This window comes from Phyllostomus hastatus, unplaced genomic scaffold, assembly GCF_019186645.2.
Source record: "Phyllostomus hastatus isolate PE091 unplaced genomic scaffold, TTU_PhHast_1.1 phas_contig_948, whole genome shotgun sequence".
In the NCBI taxonomy this organism is placed as follows: domain Eukaryota; kingdom Metazoa; phylum Chordata; class Mammalia; order Chiroptera; family Phyllostomidae; genus Phyllostomus; species Phyllostomus hastatus.
The window spans coordinates 10,018,936-10,040,059 of NW_025333993.1; the positions used below are offsets into that span (position 1 = coordinate 10,018,936).

Sequence of the window (21,124 nt, forward strand, 5' to 3'; positions counted from 1 at the left end):
TCACACATCCTCACACACTCTCTCACACTCACCCACTCTCACACTTACACTCACACTGTCACACATACTCACACGCTAACATATACTCACACGTACATTCACACACACATACACATACACACCCTCACTCACACCCTCACACTCTCACACACTCTCACGCATTCACCCTCACACTCACACGTACCCTCACAACCTCACACACACCCACACTCTCACACACACACTCTCTCTCACACACACACACACACACTCACCCTCGCCCCACACACTCATATATACACATTCACACTCACTCTTACCCACACACACCTATACACACCCACACACACACACTCACATACTCTCACACGCACTTACACACACACTCACACGTCTGGCCTCCTGTCGGAGCCCGTGGGTGGCAGAGCTAGTCATGGTCTTTCTGTCCTTGCCCTGGCCCCTGCCCCTCGCCCTGTTCGGGCTCTGACGCCCCCACGCCAGGCCACTGCTTGGGTCACCAGGCTTTCTAGAAGCGTATTTCGTGGTCACCTTGGGTCAGTACACCGCAGACATTCCCGTGAAGGCTCCGGGGGAGGACGGGCCTGTTGGGAAGGTGCCCGCTGGCGTGGGGCCTGCAGGCTTTTCCGATGGGCGTTGCGGGAAGACAGAGGGCGTCGTCCTGCCACAGCCCAAGTCCGAGGCTGTGGCCGTCACTTTTCCTTCCCACACCGGGTGTCGGTAGCATCTCCAAGGCGGAGGCCAGAGCTGGGGCGGGCGAGGGCTCCCCTGGCCGGAGGAAGGAGGACCGGGCCGGCTCCTCCCTCGCCTGCCCCCCGCCCATTCTCCCTCCCTGCCCTGGGGCCCCCTCCGTCCACCCCCCCCACGCACCCCCAGCTCCTCGCCCTGCGAGCCTCCTCGTCACTCAGCTTTCGAAGTGAACACTCACTTGTTCCCCCTCGTTTTTCTACGTGTTGTGTTACAGTTTGCCACTCTAAAAATAGTCGGTGACAATTCTTGGCTCCACGTTTAAGTTTTAAAAATTGTTTGTAGATAGATCGTTTTAAAAAAGCAATATTCCACTGAAGCGATAACCGTAACGAACACTTCATTTGCACATCCTTGGGAAGCAAAATATTTAAACTTTACACCATCTATTTCGTAAATATAACTCCCCCTCCCTCCCTCTCTCAAACCATCAGTGCGATGGAAGAGACTTCCCTGAGACAGGAGTTGGGTAGATTCTGGAATTCCAAAGATGTCAAGGATATGTTACAGTCTGTTGTCAGAATCCTCTCAGACTTGCATCTCAGGCAACCACACAGACGCTGAAAACAGCTGCCCACGCCCGCGTGCGGCGCGCCGCCGTCCCCTCTGCCGCGGGGCGGTCTGGCCGAGCGGCGTGGCGGTGGACCCCCGGTGGGAGGCTGGTGGGATCGTTTCCCAAAAGCAGACTCGGACCCACGAGCGTCCGGAAACCCGGTGCTGGGACCGGACTGGTGTGCTCTGGTGCCCTTTGGGCCCCAGCTCCCGGGGTTTGCTTCCTTCTTTCCTTCTTTGCTTTGTGTCTCCCTGCTCCCCTTCCCTCCAGACACTTCTTTCCTTCGCTGCTGTTCACACTGTCACACTTCCGGCGCCCACAGATGGGCCACCTGTGGGTCGACCTGGCGCTTCCGAGAAGAGTGCAGCGAGAGCTCTCTCTCTGCTCCAGCGGAGCGAGCCTGCAGCCTCCTGGGCTCACAGAGACTCTGCCCCCGGGGCCCTCGGAGCAGAGGCTGTGCATGTTTCACCGCCTCCGGGGCCGGGAGCTTGGGGTCCCTTTCACATGGGTTCACTGGGACATTTGCTTTGGCTTTGTCCTCGTCACTTTCTCTCCAAAGAGTGTTTTTTTTTTTTTAAGGCCTTTTCTGTTTCAACCATTACAAATCACTCTGATGCTCACGATTGCGAGGGCGATGCTGCTCCGTGACCCCGAAGACCCAGGTCCTGGGGTCACTCCCGGGACAGCGGGGCTGGACAGTCGGGCAGGAGAGCGGCCGCTCAGTCACGTGTCGAACAGCCGCCTGTCCGAGCTGTCGGCAGCCCACTGCAGCGCGGCCCCGCCGGACTGCTCTCCGCGCTCCGCCGGGCCGAGCGTCCGTGTTCAGTGCCCGTCCCGGTTCCTCGGTGAGGCTGGCGAAGCCGGGGCGTCGAGAGGAGGAGGAGGAGCCTGGGGTTTCCCTGGTGGAGTTCGCCGTCCACCGTGTTCGTCCAGCTCCTACCCACGAGGCCCTGTGGGAGCCAGGCCCTGGCTGCCAGGCCTGGCCTCTCTGCCTGGGGCCCACGAGGACGGCCGTGTCCATGCCGATGGGTCACCCCGACCTCCCCCCAATCCGAGGCACTGGGCGCAGCGCACCTGCCCCCCCCATCATGGCTGTCGTCCATGCTGGTAGACAAACTGGGACCCCCCGGGGGCCTCCCTATTTGGGGGATTCCGGTCTGCGAGCCGGTGTGCAGGACAGTCCCTGCTGTCGCCTCTGTGCACACCTGGGGTGGTCCGCTGCTTTGGTCCAGGCGTGCGCTGCCTGCTTTTCGGAGTCAGCTTAGCAGCAAACGCATGATTGGCCCCTCCTACCACGAGATAGCAGGTGTTTGGTTTTCCTCCCTCCAAACTGGGACCTTTTCAGTCTAAACATTACAGAGTTAGTGTTAGAATTACAGAATTATAATAGAATTATAATGTTACAGAATCAGAATTAGAATTATATAGAATTAGTATTTTGGCAGGTCTGTATTTGAGTATGTTTATAAATTCAGTAAATCTTTCTGCATTTCTGAAAGGTTGGGGGTGATAAATAATGTACTGCTGTTGGCAACATTTGTTATCTTGAGTCAACATGGATAATTTCCTGTGACTTTAATTTCAGCTGACAACGGGCTTTTCCCAAAGCTTGCAAAGACACAAGCGAGCCCGGGGATCGGCGCGGACGTGGCGGGCCTGGCGGGGGACTGGTCCAGCATTTCACATGGTTGTGCGCAGTGGAGCCGCCGCGCCCCCTCTCTGTCCTGGGGGCCCCCCCGACGCCGTGTCACGTGCTGAGCTTCCTGTCCCCCGTGGGGGCTCCATGCGCGGTGACTCCGTAGGGAAGGAGACGCCGCACGTTCAGGAGCGGGGCTCCCAGAGCAGTGTTGCCATTGTTTGCTCTCTGAGAACTCTGAACTCCAGCACGGGACCCCGGACGCCATGACCCTGACCCTGACCCCGACCCCGACCCCAGTCCGGGTGCGACGAGGGAGCGCACTTCTTTTTGTGTTCTGGGCCGCCCTTCACTGATCCCAGTGGTTCAGACGGGGCCGTGTGGCTTCTCGTGGGTCCTTCTCTGTGCTCCTGTCCCCCTTCGCACTGAGGGTGCGCTGTGTCTCCCTGAGGGGACTCCCCTCAGGTGTGGGAGCCGCTGCAGCAGAGCCCGCCCGCCTCCCCCCGCGGTCCGTTTTCCGAGCGCTGAGCGCTCAGTCCCTGCGCTCGGCGGCCGGCAGCGCAGTTTGAGTCTGGTCTTGCCTGGGAACAGACCTGACTCCGCCTCACGCCGTGGTTGCTCAAGACTCAAGACCTGCTCGTTATCTCTCCCGATTTCACTGGGGGATTAACAACGAGCCCTTCAGGGCTTTTCCCATTGTGTCGAGCTCAAACAAAAGCCGCTGACAAAGTCCCATTATGAGTCCAACCTGCGGAACAAACACGCAGCACAGGCCCCGGCAGGAAGGCGCAGTGGGGGGGCGCGGCGTGGGTGCTCTGCTGGAGCCTGGCCCCGCCCGTGACAGCGCCCTTGGATACGGCGCGGCCCCTGGCCCTGCGCCCCAGGAGCGCGGGGCTGTGTGTGCTCCACCCCACGAAGGCACACAGGAGGTGGGTTTGTGGTCGAATCCCGAGGGGCTGCCGGTCTTCCTGAGAATGTGCGGAATCACCTGCAGGGCCCCCCTCCCACCACATGTCCAATTAGAGCGAGCAGGGTCCTGGTTGTGACACTTCCTCGGGCGCAGGCAGACAGGCGCTGGGGGAGGAGGGCGTGGCCGGGGCCTCGCATGCCGCCGTCTTGGCAGTTTTCTCACGCACCCGACCCCCGGAGTGGGTCTGGCGTGGTCCGTGCGGGCCAGAGTGTGAGCCACCCGGGAGCCACGGCCTCCTTTCCCGTAGCTGCACCAGGGCTGCAGGGCTGGTGGCTGCCCGGGACGGGGAAGGTGGGACACTGGGCGGGAGATCACCAGGCGAGGACGTGCTGGTGGAGACACTGGGAACTGCCAGTCCCCGGACACCGTGGTTCCCCGACTCTCGGTTCTGCCGGCAGACCGGTCCTGCCGTGGCAGCACCCGTGTGCTGCTGTGGCAGGGGTGAGCACGCCTGTGGAGCTCACTCCCCACCGTGCCAGCCGCAGCACACGCGCTTCCCACTGGCTGTTAGCAGCCGGCCCCCAAAACAAGCTTTCGGGGTGAAGCGTGTGCGCGAACACGGGGGCCCACCGTGGGCCAGAGGGTGGCGGCCCCTGGAGCCCCTCGGGCCCTCCCCGCCCTCGTGCGCAGTGTGTACGCGAGCTGGGGGACGGTGGGGGGTGGGAGCGCGTCTGGGTGGGTGTTGGGCCGCAGCCGGGGCCCTGCTCCGTGACCCGGACGCTGGGCAGGCTGGCCGTCGGCACAGAAGCGGGCGAGGGGTGCGGCGTGCCCCCCGGGCCCGTGTCGCTGGACGGTCTGGTGTCCACGGAGCCTGTTTGCACTTTGGAGCGCGTGCCGACGCTCCTTGTTAACACGTTCTCTGTCTTGTCTTCTTCGTGGCGGGGCGCATGCCGCGCAGGTTCTCCTTCCACCTTCTCAGGTGCGGCGTCGGTGGCACCGAGCCGGGCTGTGCGGTTCGGCAGCCGTCGCCGCCGCCCGCTTTCAGAACGCATTCATCCCCCCAAACTGCAGCTCTGTCCCCGTTGCGCTGACCCGCTCAGCCGCCCCCTCTCGGCCCCCCGGCGGCGGGTTCCTCACGGGGGAGTCCCCCAGACGTGCCCTTCGGTGTCCGGCGTGCGTCACTCAGCACAGGGTGTCCCGGCCCCTCCCGTGTTTGCCACGTTCAGTTCCTCCCTCGTCGGCCGCTTCCTCCCGTCGTCCACCCGTGCCCCCTGTCCAGCGCGGAGTGCAGTGGGTGCACGCTCCTGGGTGCTCCTGGCCCTTCCTCCAGACCCACCCGGCCGGCCGGGCGCTGGCTTCGGGACGGGGCGCGCTGAGGAAGGGCCCTCGGAGGGCCGGGCGCGCTCCCTCCTCCCGCAGGAGTGGGAGGTCCGGCCGCCCGACGGGAGCCGGGAGCCGGCCGTCTCTGCTCGCTGACACGGGGGAGCTGCGAGTGTCCGCCCCGAGCGGTGCCTTTCCACCACGCGGGGGGCTCGTGCACAGGCGCGGTTGGTGGGACTCTGCGCCTCACCACTTGCACTGTCCGAGGACGGCGACGCGGCGTGGGCTCCTGCGGGGGAGACCCTCTGCGACCCTCAGGATGGGAAACCTCCGCGTCTGACCCCAACAGCCTGCTCTCGGAAGTGGCTGTTCCTGTATCAGGAGGGCCCTTTGAGGGCGGGCCTTTGAGTGAGTGTCTGTGCCGTGACTTCCCGGCGAGGTCATCTCCCGACACCCCTCGCTCACCCGCCACAGTGAGAAGTGCTCCCCTCCCCGGGGTCTCAGCGGTGTTCGCCAGAGGGACCGCCGTCTGCCCTGAGTGACCGTGAAGTTAAGCGGAAGAAACCAGCAGCGGTGAACTATCGCCTTGGCCTGTCGTGCACGTCTTCAAAGTCTGCCTGTGTTTCCACCTCTGCCCTGTGGGGGGGGTGTGCTTTGTTGGGAAGAGTGTTTGCCTCACACGCGTGTGCCCGGCCCGAGGAGTCCCATTAACTCTTCGCGGCTCCCGAGCTCGCCACGGGCGCCCGGGCCCGGGGCCTGGCGGGTCTGCCTCCCCTCCCCCCTCCCCTCCCCGCCCAGTTCTCTGGAGACTGGACCCCGTGGGGGCCTCCCTTGCCACCTCGTTTCTGCCGTCGCCGAACGGTTCCAGGCCGCACTGGGAACGCGGAAACTTGCGGAGAGCGGCGCACGGAGGATGTGCAGGGAGGGGGCGAGGATGGGACCGCAGGGGGCCGTGGGGAGGGCAGGTGTTGGGACTGATCACGGGGTGCTGCTGAGAACTCACGCTCCTGCCTGCGGGCAAGACTCGCCGCCTGCACGGGGCAGACAGCACGTCTTCCGAGACGAGGACCAGCAGGACCTCCGCTCGTGGTCCCGCCCCCTGTGTGTGTGTGTGTGTGTGTGCGTGCGCACGCGTGCGTGCACTGCCTTCCCCAGGGAGGCCCTTCTCCCTGTCCCTGGGTCCCCGGGCCCAGCGTCGGTCGGTCGCCACAGGGGCGCCCAGCCCCAGGCCCTCGCGCCTCTGCCCTCGCCCCGCGCTGGCAGGCGGGCGCCCCTGGCGGGGCGGGCCCCAGAAGCAGGCGGCGTGTTCCTGGGCCAGGCCGGCCCGCTCACTCTCCGGGTTGAGTCACCGAGTCACCGAGTCACCGTCAGGACGTCTCCCGTGACGTTTTTCCCGCGCCCGCCCTCTGCCTCGCTTCCACCGGACGGGACGCATGGCCGTGCGAGGACTCACGCACCCGGGGTCGGCCCTGCGCTGCGTTCGGGCTTCTGCCCTCGTGCCTCTCGGTGTGTCCTCCGTGTCCGTGGGGGACGCTGCCCTGCCCCGCGCCACCCGAGCCCCCCCCCCACCGGTTCCGTTCGGCTGTCCGTCGGGACGGTGGACAACGGAGTGGAACCTTGGAAATCGTTTCTGTTCCCCGGCCCCCTGGTCCTCGCTCGCTCCGCCTGTGGGGCCGCCGGCCGCCGTGGGTGGGCATGCGCTCGCACTTGCGGGCTCACTGGGCGCTGCGTGGGGTTTCATGCCTGTGGCCAGGCGCCGCGTTGTCGGTGCGGGTGGCGGGGCTCCGCCCAAGGTGGCCGTTGGCGCGGGGCGACAGCCCAGCTCCCTCCTGCTGCTGACCGTTTCCTTCCCTGCGCTCTCCAGGTTCCCGGCGCCTTCCCGTGCACCCAGGTGAGGCTGCTCAGGTGAGACTGATGGCCGCCCCAAGGAGCAGGTGCTGACGCCCCCAGCCTGGTGCTGCGCCTCCTGACACCACTGCCCATCCAGGATCTAAATGCCACAGCGCCCCTGGGGCACGGTGGGCTGCGACCCGCTGTTGCCGGGGAAGGTACGTTGTGTGGGCACAGCCGTGCGTCGCGTGAGTTCCCGGGAAGGAGGCAGAGGGGCGGGGCGGGCCCGCTGTGACAGGACGGAGTTGCCGTGTCACAGGTAGCTCGTGGGAAAGCGAATCCGGAACCTCTTCTTTGGATGAAGGTTACACCCACTTAACAATTCGAAAGCATTAGCGTTGAAACTTAAAACAAGAAAAAGAAAACGCGGGTGCCTGTGAAGTCTTCTTTCCCCTGTGAGTTGCCCCCAGGGTCTTTTAAATTGCTCCCCAGGCTTTACCATCTTCCTGTGGGATTGTGTTTGAAAAGGCAAACCTGGCTCTCAGATCCCCTTGCAGCAGTGAGGCACTTTGTTTCGGTTTGGGGAGTCTTCAAAGAGCCAAGTCGACACAGCCAGCGTCGCGCCCGCTCCACCTCGGAGCGCTGCTTCTGTTCGTGGCACCTCATCCTGTCCAGCCTCCTGCGTCGGGGTCGGGGGTGGTGTGTGTGGGCCTTGGCCAGGCACTGCCCCTGGGTTTGTAGGGTTTAGCAGAAACTTTCAGAACTTTGTCTCGGTTTAATCTTAGCTCTTGTTTCCCTGTCTCCAGGCTCAGCCTCCGGGAGGGAAAAAAACAGGCTGGAAACCAAGACCTCCCACTGGAATCTAATTTTAAATTTGCAATCTGTTGTCTTGTGATTTTCGTTTCAAATTTAACTCTGAAACAAATACATTTCCTTCTTTCTCCTGCAGTTTTGGAGGTCTGTTTTCAAGTCAGAGGAGGGTAATCATCGTGTTTATTTTAATAAGTTTTTAAATACCTCTGGGGAGTGGAGTACTTTATTAATAACCGTAATGTGCGGACACCATCAGGCACCTTCCACCCGGATGCCGGGCGCCCTCAGCCGAGAGGAGGAACCTGCCTGCAGGGCGAGCTCGGTGGGCGGGGCCGATGGGGCCCGACGAGCGCAGGTGCCGGACGTCGCCCAGGCGGCCGCAGCCCCGAGCGTCCCCAGGGAGGACAGCTGTGCTGCCCGGTGTGGGCAGTGGAGGAGGGCGAGGCCACAGCAAAGGGGTGCGTCCCGAGCGGGACAGGTGTGCCTGGGTGCCGGTGACCGCGCCCTAGACACGGCGGGGCGGCCAGGCCCGGGGCCGCTGGCTCACAGGTGGGGGCGCTACGTCTGAGCTCGGGCGCGGCTCCTCTGCCCCAGGTGGTTCCCCGAACCCACCGTGCCCTCTTCAGGTCCCCAGGAGCCCCGGGGCTCCGGGGCATGTCCCTTAAAAGGAGTTCCAGGTTCAGTGTAGAGACGCCAGAAAAACACAAAGAATACGTAGTTGTGGAAGTGACCTTCACCGCTTTTTCAGAGTGGTCAGATGTACAGTTTTTGTGCGGGTCTGTGGTGTGTGCGTGTTTGAGTGAAGTGTCACTCGTGTTCTGCTTCTCCTGTGGCGGGGACACTGCTGCACTGCCCCGGGAGTCCGCACCCCCCGCCCCCAGCGACACTCCTAGAACCCGAGTCTGCCCACGGCCGGCACCTTGGGGGTCCGCGCCAGGCTTCAGGTTCTACGTCCAGAGCCACGCGGCTTTGCTCTGGAGACGTGTGACCCTGACTGTGGGGTGACCCTCTGACGGTCTGGCCTACAGGCCGGGCTTCGAGCACGGGCGCTCTCCCAGTGTCCAGGGGCGGGGGCGGGGGGTGTTCCCCCCTGGGAACCAGTCCTCTGGGCCCCGGAAGCCTTCCCGGAGCCGCCTCGGTCCCGCGTGCTGGGCTCTTCGCAGCCCCATGCCCCTCGGGGCGTCCGGGGGCACAGCGGAGCATCTCTCGGCCCAGAGACCCCAGCCCGGGGGCGCCTGTGGTGTCGCCCGGCCGCCAGGGCCGGCAGGTCCCAGGCCAGCTCTGTACTCAGAGCCCCAGCCCCCCACCGGGGCCTTCAGAGGTCTCACAGGCCTTTCGGGAGAAGCTTTCTTTTTTCTCTTTAAGTCCTCGCCCAAGGACATGCTTACCGATTTTAGGGAGAGGAAGGGAGAGAAACATCAACGTGAGAAACATCGATTAGTTGCTACCCAAACGCGCCCTGACCCGGGATCAAACCCTCCACCTAGTGGCGCAGGGGGCACTGCTCCGACCACCTGGGCCGCTGGCTGGGGCGCGGGGGAAGCTTTCGGTGTCAGGGCGGTTTCCGCAGCCCCTAGAGACTCCTGTCTCTGGACTGTGTGCCCCCCACTTCCTGCCAAGTGGCTGCGGTCGCCGGGAGCATCTCTGGGTGGGACGCGGCCGGCCGGCCCGCAGTGCCCGTCCTGAGGGTGACCCCACTGCCTGCCTGCCTGGGCTGGCCGGGACGGGCGCCATGAGCACCACAGGCCCTGGGGTTAGGGTTAGGGTGCGCGGCAGCAGAGGTGCCCGCGGGTGCGCTCGAGGCCACGGCCTGGCCTTGACCCGAACCCTGTGCGGCTCTCAGGCTTCCGTCTGTGCCGCTCAGTCTGTGCAGAGGGACGGCTGGCTCGCCGCCCCCCTGAGCGTCTTATTTTTCGTTGGGGAGACGGAGAGCGGAGACACGCCGGCACGCCCTGTCTGCTCGCAGACCTCAGGGCCCAGGGAGGCTGGCCCTGCCCTCGGTGCTGCCGGCGGGGCTGCCGACGTGCGGCCCGGCGTTCTTCGGGGCGGAGGGCACCCGGGCTGGTCGTGCGTGGCCAGCACGGCTTGTCCCGTTCCCGCCACTCGAGGTTTTGCCTCTCTTCTTGCTTCTGGAAGGTGCTGGCCAGAGCCGTGACTTTGGGGCTCTGACGTTCCAGGGGACGGTCTGTGGGTTGGACGTGCCCCCTGGGGGGGTCACATGACGTGTGCCCTGGCGGGAATGTTCCGGGGTCTGCGTGAGCTGCCCCGCTCTCGGGGGACGTGAGGCCTGGTCGTGGGGTGCGGCGACGGGCTGGGCAGAGCGGCGGGTCAGGCGTGGCCCCCGGGGGCCAGGGCGGAGGTGGGTTCTCCTCCACGGGTGTCAGACCGTCCGAGATGGCCACCGCGAACACACCTGGGTCCCCAGGTGCCTGTCCCTAGTCTGTGCACCGTGTGCCTCCGCCAGTTCCAGGGTCACGTTTCTGAGGGCGGGGCGGGGCGGGGCGGGGCGGGGCCTCCTCAGGCCACTCACTGCTGACAGCCTGGCTTTGGGTCGCCAGTGTGGGACGCCAGCTGGGTGCCCAGTGCCTGTCCCCTGAGGGAGTCACCGCGCAGGTGGCTGACGGAGTCAGCCCGGCCATGGGCCCAGCTGCCGCGTTTCCCTCCTGCCCTTGCGGGCCGTCCGCACTGGCGTGGAGACGGCTCGCTGCTGCATAGGGCGGACAGGCCGCCTGGGGTCACGAGCTCCGGGGGGTTTCCTGGTCCCCCAGGCGGGCGGTGGTCGCCGGGTCCCTGGGAGACGCCGGGCGGTGCTCGGGAGGCGCCTGGCCGCGCCATGTGGCCCCGGGGGCAGTGCGCACGCAGTGGCTCGACCACGTGAGGGCCCCCCCCCCCCCGCCCGCCCCGGTGCAGGGCGCCCAGCCAGATGCACGTGCGCCGGGCCTGCCCCCGGAACCGAGCCTGCCAGTCTCTGTGGAGCGGGGAGCGGGCTTCCGTGGTGCGCTTCCCACTCCCACTCCCTCCTCCTGGCCGCAGTCCGAGTGAGTTTCAGCGCGCCGTGGAGTTGAAGGGACAGGCTCTGCTCTGTGAGGGAGGGTTCCTCGGGCTCGAACTGTCCACATTTTCTCTTCCGGTGGATTTGGGAGAGCAGGGTGGAGTCTGAAGGAAGCAAAGACCTTCAGTTTTCTGGGAGGGGGGAGGGAGGGAGGTGGTCAGGGACGCCACTCAGGTCTCGTCCTCTGACGTCGGTGAGGCCCTCGTCGGGCGGCCAGGCGTGGGTCTGGGAGCGGGGGCAGGACCCCAGGCCTGCAGCTGAGCGTGCAGCCGCGGGAGGAAGGCAGGTGCCTCCCCTCCCCCGCCCACCAGAGCGGCGGTGTGCACGCTGTGGGGGGGGGGCGTGGGCAGCTCCCCCCGGGCCAAGGCGGGTGTGGGTGTGGGTCTCTGGCGATGGTGCTGGGGCTGCGTCACACCCCGCGGGGGCGTCTCAGGAGCCGCCGGCTCTGCCCCTGCCCTTCGGTGGCTCAGTCGTCCCTCCCGCCCCTCCCTCCCTCTCTCTGCTGCAGGCCGCTCAGCCATGGGGAACGCGGAGAGCCAGAGCGTGGAGCACGCCTTCTACGGGGAGAAGCGCGCCAGCCTGGGGCGCAAGCACACGTCGCGCTCGCTGCGCCTGTCGCACAAGGCCCGGCGGGCCCGGCACGCGTCCTCGGGGAAGGCGGTGCCCCGGAGCGCCGAGCCGAGCCTGCGCTCCAGCAGCACCCCCAGCATCCCGCAGTCACTGGCCGAGAGCGGCCTGGAGCCCTTCGCGCAGGAGGGCGGCCTCGAGGACTTCGGGGGCCCCGGCTGGGTGGACCGCGCGGACGGGGGCCTGAGGCCTGTGTCCTACACCGACTCCTCCGTGGCGCCCAGCGTGGGCAGCAGCATCGTCCTCGCCGCGGCCTCCGTGCCCAGCGTGCCCGACTCGGAGGACAGCAGGCTGTACGGCGAGGACGCGGCCTATCCGGCCGAGGGCGGCGGGCGGCCACACCCCTACGCGCGCCCCGGGCCCGCGTTCCCGGAGAGTGCCAGCTTCCGGAAGAAGCGCTCCAAGTCTGCGGACATCTGGCGGGAGGACAGCCTGGAGTTCTCGCTCTCTGATCTGAGCCAGGAGCACCTGACCAGCAACGAGGAGATCCTGGGTCCCGCCGAGGAGAAGGACCGCCAGGAGGCCCGGCGGGCAGAGAGCCGGGTGGGCTCGCGGCCGCCCGGCGCCTGTCAGCGCGCCAACTCCCTGAGCGACCTCTGTGCTCCGAAAGGCGCCGGGGCGATGGCCAACGGGGGGCCCAGGAGCAAGTGCGCCGGCTACTGCCGGAATTTGGCGTCTGACCGCCCCCACCGGGCCGACCACAAGGCACTGCCCGCGGCAGCCGAAGAGGCTGTTCCCTACAGCTACAACACCCTTCCCTGCAGGAAGTCCCACTGCCTCTCAGAAGGTGCCACCGACCCACAGCTGAGCCACAGCAACAGCATGCAGGGCAGGAGGGCCAGGACGACTCAGGTAACGTGGCTGCGGCGGGGGGTCGGAAATGGTGCGTGACCTCCCCTGCGTGCGCTTGCTCTGCCAAGGTCCCCATGCTTTCCATCAGGTTTCCCGGGGGCCGGGGGGCTGCCTTCTGAGGCTCTGCCTGCCTTCACCGTCCGTGCCTGAGGGGTGGGGACCAAGGACAGAGTGGGCGTGGGGGCTGCAGGGGCAGCAGTGGAGCACAGCTGGCGAGTCCACAGTGAGAAGCTGTCTCTCTGACCCAGTTTCCCCCAGCGCCCTGCAGGTTCTCCGCGTCCTTCGTAACGGCCCCATGGGTGGGCGGGTGTGCCCATCCTGGGCACTGTGGGGGCAGCCTGTCCGAAGGGGCCTGGGACCCAGGGCGGCCCCGGGCGCCGGTCAGCCCCTTGGAAGCTGGCAGGCTGCCTCCTACCTGGGGGCCAGGTCAGTTTCCTGGGCCTGGCGGTGGGCCAGCCTCGCTACCTCCAGAGGGTGGGTCACGGAAGGACAGCCCCCACGTGGCAGCCAGCTCTGGCACCCATAGGTGCAGGCTGTCTGGCCGACGTGCAGGACACACCCTGCCCTTGTGACGCGATGCTGAGGCCCGTGGGGCTCCTCCCTGCGGCGGTGGGCGGTCTTCCGAGTCCCTGCTGCTGGGAGGCGCGGCACGGGCAGGGCCTCGGGGCCCCGGGCGAGGGGAGAGTCCGATCCTCAGGAGTGAAGTGTCCCGGACACGGGTGGGTGGGAGGAGGACCTTTGGAGACACAGCCCCGGGGGTGCTTGCGTCGGGGGGTGCCGCCTTCCTCCTGCGCCCCGGGAACCTGCCGCAGAGCGGCGTGCGCCTGGCACCCGGGAATGACAGGCGTGCGGCGCAGCCTCCGAGGGGCGGCTGGTGTCTCTTAGGTGGGGCCCTGGGGCCTCTGCGTCAGAGCGGCTGCTTTTGGCTGGCGCTGCAGCGTCTGAGGCTCGTGGAGGCACAGGTGTGGCACTTGGACACCTGGATAGAACAGCCCCCACCTTCCCCGCCCTAGAGGTGGTGAGGGCTGGAGCTCGGCTCTCGGTGCCCCCGTCGAGCAGCCGGGGCCGAGCGAGGGGTGCCGGCAGCTGGCCAGTCATCGTTTCCGCACCCCGGCAGCGGGGGCTGTGGGTATGTGGGACATCCCCGACTGATGACCCAGCGGGCGGGGGCGGGTCCGCCAGCAGTTCCTCCCCGACAAGCCGGGTGACACAGCAGTGGGAAGGTGCCACCAAGCCTGCCTGGCTGCCCGCGGTGTTGGCGTGGGTGTCGCCGGGAGGGCATTGGTTGCGCTGGGCCGTGTGCTCTCGAGGTGCCGAGCTCGGCTGGGGCCGGCGGGCCTCTCACCGGGCGGGACCGCTTCTCTCGCTCAGTGTGGTGACCGCCTGGGAGTGGGGGACACAGCCGGGGTCACTGTGAGGCTCTGGCGTCAGGGGGTGCGCGCAGATGTTCGGGTGGGACCAGGAGGTAAGTGTGTGTCGGGGCCTTGCCTCTCGGGTGCATGGAGGCCTCGGGCGTCCTGTGGGGGTCCGTGGGGGCGCAGCGGGCTGTTGGGGATGCGTCCTTGACGGTTGCTTGTCCTTCTCTTCCCCCTCCCCGTCTCCTCTCACTTCCTTCCCCTTTCCGCCAGGCAGGTTTGAGGGGAGCGGCCCCCAGCTGGAAGGGGTGCTTTGGTGAGTGGGGAGGGGTGGGGGGGCACGAGGCCGACCGTTCCGATGGAGCCTGGCCGGGTGCCGTCAGCAGCTGGGCGGGGGTGGGCCCGCTGCGTCCCAGTGGACGTGGCGGCAGGACGGCGTGGGTTTTGCCCTCCAGCCTGCCGCCGGCCCGCGCCCCCCCGCCGGGACAGCTTCCCGAGGCCTGCGGTCCCTGTCCTGGAGCTCAGGGGGGCCCACGAGGCCTGGGGCCAGGCGGTACCCCCCTCTGTTCTGAAGTGTCCCCTGTGGGGCTGGCCTCGCCCCCCACCTCACAGAGAGCGCGCGAGTCTGCGTGTCCGAGTCTGGGGCTGACGCCTCCGCTGTTCTCGGGGGACTGAGCTGCGCGGAGAGGCATCCGGAGGTTTGGGAAGTGCGCCACGCCGTTTCCCACTGCCCGCGGTCCCCTAGAGAGCTCGCTGACGGCCACTCCCTGGGTGTCCCGTGCCAGGAGGGGGCAGGAAGGGGAGCTGGGCCCCTTCACAGGGTGCTCCTGTTTGGGCAGAGGGCCTGTGCCCACGGGCTCTGGGGGCACACAGGTGGGCCCCGGGCGGCAGAGGGACGGGGCCGCGTCCCAGGTCTGCCTGGAGCCCTGCCCACGCGTCCTTCGTCCCCCTGGAGTCCCTGTGCGCCCAGTGCGAGTGCAGTCGGTCCCCGGTTACTCCTGTCTCCATCTTTGCCTGACCCTATTTCTTATTAAAAACAGTGTCAGGGAGCAGGGAGGGTCCCCGTGCCCCACACCAGCCGGGGGTGCTCTGTGCCTGCCGGGGGTGCTGTGCGCCAGGTGCTCCCACTGCAGAGTCACCTTCCCTGCCGTCGGCGTCCTGCTCTGCCCTTGCTTTCCGGAAGGTGTGTAGTGCGGTGCCCGCTTGCACTGTCGGTGGTGAAGGGACGACCACCATCGAGTTAACATGAACCCCCCCGCCCCCCCCACGCATCAGCACCGCCCCTTTGGTGGTGGTGAGCACGCTCAGTCAGGGTCTGCTCTCAGCACACTGCAGTGTGAACGCCGTGCCGTCAGCCGCCGTCACCGGCTGCGCCTCAGACCCCAGAACTTCCTCATTCCCCCGCTGGCGGGCGGCACCTGCACCCAGCAGCCCCCTGGCGCTGGGAGTCCCTGTGCCTGGCCCCGTGTGCGGGTGAGTCATGCCGTGCGTGTCTCTGGGTCCCCCACGTGGGCCTCTGCCCCCCTCCAGCTGCTCGCTTGGTGCCGGGTCGCCCTGGAGGTGAAGCCGAGTCCCCTCGAGGCATGGACCGCGGCGCGCACAGGGGCGGGCCCCGCAGCCTCTCAGCAGATCCGAGCCCAGGGCCAGGGCGTGGGTTTCTGTGGCGGTCCGGAACACCCTGTAGTTTCCGTGCGTCCAGACCCAAGTGAACTAATGCTTCGTGAGGCTGAAGGGCAAACGCCGGGGAAGCCCCAGCCCGCGCCTTCCTCTGCCTTCTGGTCTCTGCCCCGAAGACAGTGCCCGGACCGCGGGCTGTCCCGTCCGCCGCTGCTGTCGCCCTCCTCCCTCGCTCGCTGCTGCCGCTGTCTAATCACTGTTGGCGGAGGCGCCGGTAGCACCTCAGAGCGGCGGTCCAGGGTCTGCAGCCCGGAAGCGTTCAGCTCCGGAGCCGGGCAGTGCTTTGCAGGTTCCAAGTGGGTTGGCGCTGGGAATCGATACCCCCGCGTCTTGGCAGGTGCCCGAGCTGTCCTTGGCCCGGGGCCGGCGGTGGCCTGCTTCGGGCTCCCGGCGTCCGGCCTTGAAAGGGCGAGGTAATTGGAGCACGGAGTGCAGCGGTGGCCCTGCAGCCTTCTCCAGCTCAGTGCAGTGGGAGGCTGCCCGTTTTCTGGAAGCCCAGCCGGTCGGGGCAGGAGGACGGTTGCCTGCTCTGGGGACATGGGTCCCTGCTGGGTGAGTGGCTAAGGCAGCCCCCGGCCATCTTTTCAGTCGCCATGCTGTAAAACAGGCTCTTGACCAAACCCTTCACTTCCCTTTTTAAAAAGTGGCCTCAGCTGTGCCCATTGTACCCCAGCGGTCTCCTTGTTCCCCGTAAGCCCTGCCTGCAGCGCAGCGCACTGACCCCCTGCAGGGTTTCCTGGAGTTCCGGGCACTGGGGGCAGGGGAGGCGAGGCAAGGTGAGGAGCTCTGGGCTGGCGGCCGGAGCCACTCCACAGCTGACTTGCCCGTCCGCTCATCACCTGAGTCAGATGAGTGACAAGCGCTCTGCAGTGTCTCTTGCGTCTGTTCTCCTTGAACATTTCCAGCGGTTCGCCTTGGCAGTGGGGCACGTTCCCGGCACCCCGCCACACCTCGGATTTGTGCGGGTCGCGGGGGGGAGGGGGCGTGGGTGCCCTGTGGGTGGCAGGAGCCGCTGGGACTTCTCTGCCCGACGCACGTCTTCTTTCCCTCCTTTTTGGCTCCAAGGACGTGAACGCCGGCGAGGGCAGCGAGTTTGCCGACAGCGGGATCGAAGGGGCCACCACCGACACGGACCTGCTGTCCAGGCGCTCCAATGCCACCCACTCGAGCTACTCGCCGCCCCCCGGCCGTGCCTTCGTGGGCAGTGACAGCGGCAGCAGCAGCACGGGGGACGCGGCGCGCCAGGGCGTGTACGAGAACTTCCGCCGCGAGCTGGAGCTGAGCGCCGCCAACCGCGAGAGCCTGGAGGACGCGGGCTCGGCGCACAGCGACGAGCACTCCAGCGGTGCCCCGAGCTCGCCGGGCCGCTCCGACGTGCTGCGGGAGGCGGCGCGGGGCACGGTGCGCAAGGCGGGCGCGCTGGCCGTCAAGAACTTCCTGGTGCACAAGAAGAACCGGAAGGTGGAGCCGGCCGCCCGCAGGCGCTGGAAGCACTACTGGGCGTCCCTGAAAGGTGAGCCGGTGCTGGGGCGCTCCCTCCCCTCCCCCACCTGCTTCCTGGGGCGCCTGCGCGGGGGCTGGGGCGCCTGCAGACCTGAGCTTAGACCTCGTGCGTGGCGCTTGGAGTTCTGACGGCGAGGTCTGCCTCGTGCCGCCTTTCCGAGCCCCGCGCCGCACGGGTGCCTCAAGCACAGGCCGCGCGGCTGACCTCCGGCGCCTGACCGTCTGCCTTCGCGGGCGCTGAGTCCCCGGAGCAGCAGCCCCCCCCCCACTCCTCCCGCACAGGCTGCAACGTCGTCTCTGTCCCCGTGCAGCTAAGCTGCGGGAGCAGCTCACAGGTGTCGCCCTCCTGTGCACGCCTGGGCTCCACGGCGGTTTTGGAGAATGCGCTTAAAAAATCGTTTTTTCGTCATTTTGGCTGGTGAAGTGCCTCCCGAGGGGCCATTGGAGAGGGACGTCGTTGGCCCGAGTCCTCTGGAATTTCCGGTTTTCAGGTCGGAGACAGGATAGGGCGCTGTCGGTTGCGTAGGGTTCGTCCACCCTGGTGGCCCCCGGGCGTCTAGGGAAGGCCCGGAGCTGCCGCACGCGACAGAACCACCGTTCGCCGCCACGCCAGACAGCCGCGTGGTGCGCGTGGCCCTTCCCCTTAGCGCCGTGCACTTCTTCTGTGTGCCGACCACCGTCGCTTTGCCTGGTCATGAGCGTGCGGGGTGTCCCGTGCCCCTCGGCCTGCGCTCAGGGCCCCGGAGACTGTGACGTGCCGGGATTCGGTGTCTCGGGGAGAGCACGCCTCGAGCCCCCGGGCCTCATGCCACGGCGCTGTTGGGAGCAGGGCTGGCAGACGGGGGACTGTTGGGCAAGTTGCCGAGTGCCCAGGGCGAGCGCAGGGTGGAGGGACCTGGCCCCCTGGCGCGGCGCACATGTCGGGCTGGGTGCTGCCGGGCTTCACCCGCTGTGGCCGGTAGGGGAGTGTCCGGGGCCAGAGGCAGCGGGTGTGCGGGTCCCTGGGGGCCAGCCGGGTCGGGTGCACCCTGCTGCCCCTTTGTTGGCTGTGGCTTCCGTGCCCGGGAAGACGGGAAGGGGGTGTGGTGATTGGACGGCAGGTCTTGCTGCAGGTCACAGACCCTGCAGTGACAGCGTCTTACGCAAGATGGAACTATATCCGTGCGCACCACCCCCCACCCCCCCGCCATCAGACCGTCTAAGGCTGGTGCAGTGGTCCTTCCTGTGAAGTCCCGGGGGCCGGGGCTCCCTCCGTCTGGTCGCTCAGCTGCTCCCAGAGCCTGTGTGGTTGCGGGGCCCCCCAGCAGCCCTGCACTCCAGTGCTGAGCGGGGAAGGGGGGGGCGCCACCTGGGAGTGGCCCACGGCTCGCGTGCGTGCATCCCATTGGCTGGAAATGAGTCAGGCCTAGCTGCAAGGGAGGCGGCAGTGGCAGCCTCACAGCTGGGCAGTGTCCTGGGAGCACACGGCTGCCCCACGGAGGACCCTCTCGTCCACTTGCGTGGGGCAGGGGTGTGTGCGTCCGAGGCTCCTGCAGTTTCGGGGCGGCACGCCACCCCTCTCACGTTTAGCTGCCAGACTTGCTGGGATGGGCCTTTCCGTGGCTCCACTCCCCAGAACGTCTCCAGAAGAGCCAGGTGCTTTCTTTTCCTTTTTAAAAAACCGTTACTAGACATGCTTGTTGAGCGGAGAGAGGGACATCAGTCGGTTGTGCCCTGCATGCTCCCTGCCTGGGGATCGAACCTGCGACCTGGGCATGTGCCCTACTGGGCCGTGAACCTGTGGCTTCTGGGTGTGTAGGATGGCACTGGGGCCCACGGAGCCCCGGCCGGGCCGGGGGGCGCCGGGCCCTCCCTCCCGTCCCCTCTCATTGCTGGAGCCTGCCGCGCGGCTCGAGCGTGCGCGGGCAGCAGCGTCCTGGCCGTCGAGGGGCTTTCTGGGGGAACCGCGTGGAATGTCGGCGTCCAGCTTTACGTGTTACTCGCGGTGCCTGATGGAACGCCTCGCTGCGGTGCATGTGCAGTGTGCACCAGCAGTCCGACACGCGCGGGAAGCAGGACGGCAGGCCTGGGGAACCCCGTCAGCCCGCACCCCGCGTCCCACTGCGCGCTGGTGCGGCGGCCCTGCCTGTGGGAGACAGATGGCTGCCCGCGGGGGCTCTGTGGGCACCGGCTGCCGCGCGCTCCCGCGGGGCCTGCCTCGCCTGTGTGCGGAGGTGCCCCGGGGCTGGGTGTTGGGTGGGGGGGCTGTGTCACCAGCGGCTCCGCTGCTGTGGGGGGCAGGGTGAGATGGGGTGACGCGAAAGGCCCCTTCTTCACCTCCTGCTTCCCCCCTGCCCCCGCCCCCCACGTCTGCAGCCTCTGTGCCCTTCAGCGGCCTGCCCTCCCGTTTGTTTAGTTTGTGCTGAGTTTTTAACAGCCTGACCCGAGGGGCCCCCCAGCCCCTCGCGGTCCCCCGAGGGGGCGCTTTCAGAGTCCGGGCGTGGGGCGGCCGGGGGTGTGAACCGAAGAGGGGTGTCGCCTCGCAGTCCTGGAGCCTGGAGGGCCAGGGTCAGGGGTCAGCAGGCTGGGCATGTGCCGAGGCCCGTCTCCTGCAGGAGGAAGGCCTGCGGTGGCTGTCTCCCTTCAGTGTCATTGCCCTGTGGTCTCTCCGCACCCGCTCGGGTCCACGTTCCCCTCTTAGAAGGACAGCTGTCGTTCCAGGTTAGGGCCTGCCCGATGACCTTGCGTCACCCCACTCAGGCACGCCCTGAGTCCTGGGTTGGCCTCCAGCAGGTTGTTAAGGGGGGGGACGGGGGCGTATAATTCAGCGGTTTAAACAGGCCTCCCTGTGATTCTCATGGTGAACTGGTGGGGGGCCGCAGGGCTAGAACCACGCTGCCCAGGGGTCTCTGATTGCAGCTGGGACACGGGCGCACGGCCGCCCCCTCCTGCCGTCCCTGCAGCGTGTGCTCAGCAGCTCGGCCCCCGGCCCCGGGAGGAGCCTGTGTGTTCTCGGTGGCCCAGGTGTGAGGGCCACAGTCTGTCTGCGTCCAGGCACAGGACACAGAGCCGCTGAGTCCTTGGCCTCTGCGTCCTGTGATAAGGTCCTGCCATCTGTTGACCCCCTCGGGCCGGTCCTGCCAGTGATGCGCGGGGGCTGCCGCCGGCTTCCCTGAGCAGCCCGGGTGTCAAGAATTAACACTCAGGGCATCTGGGAACGCCGCGGAGGGGTGGGGGGGTGGCGGTTTCTCCGCAGGTCCTGTCGCTTCAGACAGAAGGACTGGGGTCTCACGTGGAGTCGTCTCTGGCCCGGCCCCACTGACAGCCGGCGGCGCTCGGTGACGCTCAGGCGGAGGCGAGGGTGACGGGCCAAGGGCCTGCGGTCGGGAGGGGAGTGGGCACGTCCCGGCCGGGCCCCCGCACGCTCGTCCCAGCTTGGGGATGAGCGGGAGCTGCGTGGGAGCCTGCCTCAGCCGTCTGCTGTCGCGGACGGCTGTGAGCCGGGGGTGGGGGGGGGGCTGGGCACGGAGACCGCAGGCTGGGGAGACCCTGGAATGCGCGGTGTCCCCTCCCTCACGACCCACAGGCCGCGTGCTCGGTCCTCAGCCTGCGGGGCTGTGCCGACGGCCGGGCCTCCCGTGGCGCTCGTCACAGCGCGGTGGGGGCGCGTCCGCAGCCCCGAGACCCCTGTGTGCCCGTGAGGACGCTTGTATGCAGCTTTCTCAAACAGACGCCAGGCCCAAAGAGGCCCCGGGGGCCGTGCGTTGTGTGAGGGGCCCCCGCGGGCGCGGAGCTGCAGCTTAAGGCCTCGTGCGGGCTCGCACCGGTTCTCCCCGCCGGGTTTCAGGGGCACCTCCGTGTCCGCTCTCTCCTGGGGACAGGCACCCAGGACTCACGCAGCCCCTGCTCTCTTCCCAGGGTGCACGCTGCTTTTCTACGAGAGCGACGGCAGGTCAGGCATCGACCCCGCCAGCACCCCGAAGCACGCCGTGTGGGTGGAGGACAGCATCGTGCAGGCCGTGCCCGAGCACCCCAAGAAGGACTTCGTCTTCTGCCTGAGCAACTCCCTGGGCGATGCCTTCCTCTTCCAGGTTTGTCGGGGCTCTGTTCGGGATCTGAACCAGGCCCCTCCTCTCCTGCCCCCGCCCTGACATCCTCGTAGGGGCGCGGTTTCCTGTGGCTCCTTAGAGAAACGCAGGAGACAAAGGACGGCCACTCGTGGAACCGCAGGAGCACTGGCACCCCGGGTGTGCTCTGCGCGGCCGCAGGCTGG

General features: G+C 67.1%; 1 protein-coding gene across 7 annotated transcripts in view; it reads left to right on the forward strand.

Annotated features, from left to right (window-relative positions):
• TIAM1 (TIAM Rac1 associated GEF 1) overlaps window positions 1-21,124 on the forward strand; it is a 153,273-nt gene that overhangs the window by 78,790 nt on the left and 53,359 nt on the right. For all 7 annotated transcript variants that reach the window (XM_045852403.1, XM_045852405.1, XM_045852406.1 and 4 more), the window contains 4 exons: window positions 7,028-7,211; window positions 11,367-12,337; window positions 16,435-16,882; window positions 20,770-20,942. In XM_045852403.1, the coding sequence (XP_045708359.1) occupies window positions 11,378-12,337; window positions 16,435-16,882; window positions 20,770-20,942 (1,581 nt within the window). In that variant the 5' untranslated portion in view covers window positions 7,028-7,211; window positions 11,367-11,377. The remainder of the gene's footprint in view (window positions 1-7,027; window positions 7,212-11,366; window positions 12,338-16,434; window positions 16,883-20,769; window positions 20,943-21,124) is intronic.